At 38.8% G+C, this 2,641-nt stretch overlaps 1 protein-coding gene across 1 annotated transcript in view; it reads right to left on the bottom strand.

Annotated features, from left to right (window-relative positions):
• LOC107757182 (reversion-inducing cysteine-rich protein with Kazal motifs-like) overlaps positions 1-2,641 on the bottom strand; it is a 55,943-nt gene that overhangs the window by 4,530 nt on the left and 48,772 nt on the right. The window contains exons 14-16 of the mRNA XM_016574597.1: positions 2,311-2,506; positions 1,737-1,947; positions 574-647 (exon numbers count right to left, since the gene is read on the bottom strand). Coding sequence (XP_016430083.1) covers positions 574-647; positions 1,737-1,947; positions 2,311-2,506 — 481 coding nt within the window. The remainder of the gene's footprint in view (positions 1-573; positions 648-1,736; positions 1,948-2,310; positions 2,507-2,641) is intronic.

Genomic DNA, 2,641 nt, shown 5'->3' with positions numbered 1-2,641 from the left:
ACACACACACACACACACACACACACACACACACACACACACACACACACACACAGACACACACACACACACACACAGATACACACAGATACACACACACACACACACACAGAGAGTATGAATGCTACCTCACACCTTTCCTCAACAAGCTGCGTAATTTAATAGTAACGGTGGAGATCGCAACATTGTGTTCATTAGTACAGCATCGGCAAACATTATTGAGCGTAACTGCTGCATTTATGAAATGCAACATCTGTGACATTAGATTTTATTAAATGTTTTTGGAGGGAGGCCAGACCTCATAGAAACATTCACTGTTAATAGTTCATAAAAGCACTGTTTCCAAACACACTAATCTGCTCAGAGATCTGGAGTGGCTGATGTAAGGCATGCTGTTCAGGAGAAACATGATCATATAGGAATAGTCAGCTGGAGCATTTATGCTATTAAATGATCCACACTGCCTCCTGCTGGCTGCCTGATCTCAATGCGCTTGGCTAAAATCACAGGACACTTTAAACATGACCAGCTCTCAGCTCTGTGCAATGCAGAATGAGAAGATGAAACATTTACCTTAGCGAAGCTGTTCATCTGTGCTTTATTCCAGAGGATCTGCAGCATTCCTGCACACACCGGACAGCAGGCACCTGCACACATTCACAGCAGTTTATCTCGATTAGTTTTACACAAATGATATCCCTCATAGATAGCCCTGAAAATCAATATATCCTCCTAATAGTTCATTCTGAGTGCTTCTCAACCAGGGGGCCGCAGGTTGACTCAAAGTATTTAAATTATTAACATTTTAAAATAATCTAATCATAACACTAACATAAAATACTAAAAACAAAACAAAACATAAAATCAAGATATAAACTGAAATACTCCCTAATATCAACGCTCCAACTTTTTGTTAATAAAAATGTTTAAGAACAAGCATCTTTGTCTTAAGTACAACAGAAATGCTGGAAATATCTTCAGATATTGTGTTGAACAACAGAGGGCCTTTGACTCAAACAGTTTGACAACAATTGTTAAGAGTGAAGTGTGTGGTGGGAAACTGTAATTGCAACCTTTTTATCTAACTATTCAGATTATTTCCTGAGATATGAATTCAAAACTGAGAGATATGAACAGAACTGAGATATAAACTCAGAATTCAGTTATCTCGAGATATAAATGAGATATAAACTCAGAATTATAAGATATAAACTCAAAATTGAGAAATAAACTCAAATTATGAGATGTAAGCTCAGAATTGAGATTTAAACTCAAAATTGAGATATAAACAAAAAAAATATGAGATATAAACTCATAATTGAGATATAAACTCAGAATTATGAGATATCAACTCAGAATTGAGATATAAACTCAGAATTCAGTTATCTCGAGATATAAATGAGATATAAACTCAGAATTATAAGATTTAAACTCAGAATTGTGAGATATAAACTCAGAATTATGAGATATAAACTCAGAATTTAGATATAAACTCAGAATTATAAGATATAAACTCAAAATTATGAGATATAAACTCAAATGATGAGATATAAGCTCAGAATTGAGATTTAAACTCAAAATTGAGATATAAACTAAAAAATTATGAGATATAAACTCATACAAACTCAGAATTATGAGATGTAGACTCTGAATTATGAGATGTAGACTCTGAATTATGAGATATAGACTCTGAGTTTCCTCATGTATGTTTCTCTGGGTGGTGGAGCGGCTCTCACCGAGCGGTGTGATGGGGTTGCAGGCGCGGCTGGAGAGCGGAGGGCAGGGAACAGCGTTGCAGCCAGAGTCTGACGTGAACTCTGACACGACGCCGACCGCATGACAGCGGCCCTGATAGTCCACAGCCACACGGTCCGAGAACGCTTCACACACCGTACTGTAGGTCTCCCCGTTATGACCACACACCTCTCTGGGCTTCCTGCAGGCGTCCTGAGCACGTACACACACACACACACACATAGATAAACACACACACAGATACTGCATTTTTAGATTTTCAAAAAAACTCATTCTGAATGATTTATAAGCCTTTTAAATTACGTGGACACTCAAAATGTCCTCATAAATCACCTTCTCGTTGTAATACCTATGTCATACCCATGTCATTATACAAATTTGTGTCCTCATAAACCACATAAACATGCACACAGATACACACACACATACGTCAGAAATCATACTCATATACAAATTAAACCAAAAATCCCAGCAATTACAATCAGCATGTCAATCAGAGTGATCTGTGTTGTGTTGTGTGATGTGTTATATTGTGTGTTGTGTGTGTTGTTGTACCTGACAGTGTCCCATGTAGGCCAGGCTCTTGCTCCGCTGGAACAGCAGACACAGGTTGGCGTGTTCCATGTTGTCTGTATCACAGACCGGATCCAGCTGGTTCTGGTCACAGCCGGCCGGACGGGAAACACACTCATACTGAGGACAGGGATATTCTGACAGCTCCGTCAAACACACCTGACGCCTGGGGACACACCTGTCAACACATCACACACCACTGACTGTCAGACATCACAAACAACAGCTTTACTGACATTTACACACACACACACACACACACACACTCACACAAATGACATGATCTTTGATTTTGCTAACTTGTAGACAGACA

This window comes from Sinocyclocheilus rhinocerous, unplaced genomic scaffold, assembly GCF_001515625.1.
Source record: "Sinocyclocheilus rhinocerous isolate Xijiao unplaced genomic scaffold, SAMN03320098_v1.1 scaffold1464, whole genome shotgun sequence".
NCBI lineage: Eukaryota > Metazoa > Chordata > Actinopteri > Cypriniformes > Cyprinidae > Sinocyclocheilus > Sinocyclocheilus rhinocerous.
The sequence above is the reverse complement of the archived record's forward strand: the minus strand, read 5'-3'. Positions and strand labels throughout refer to the sequence as shown.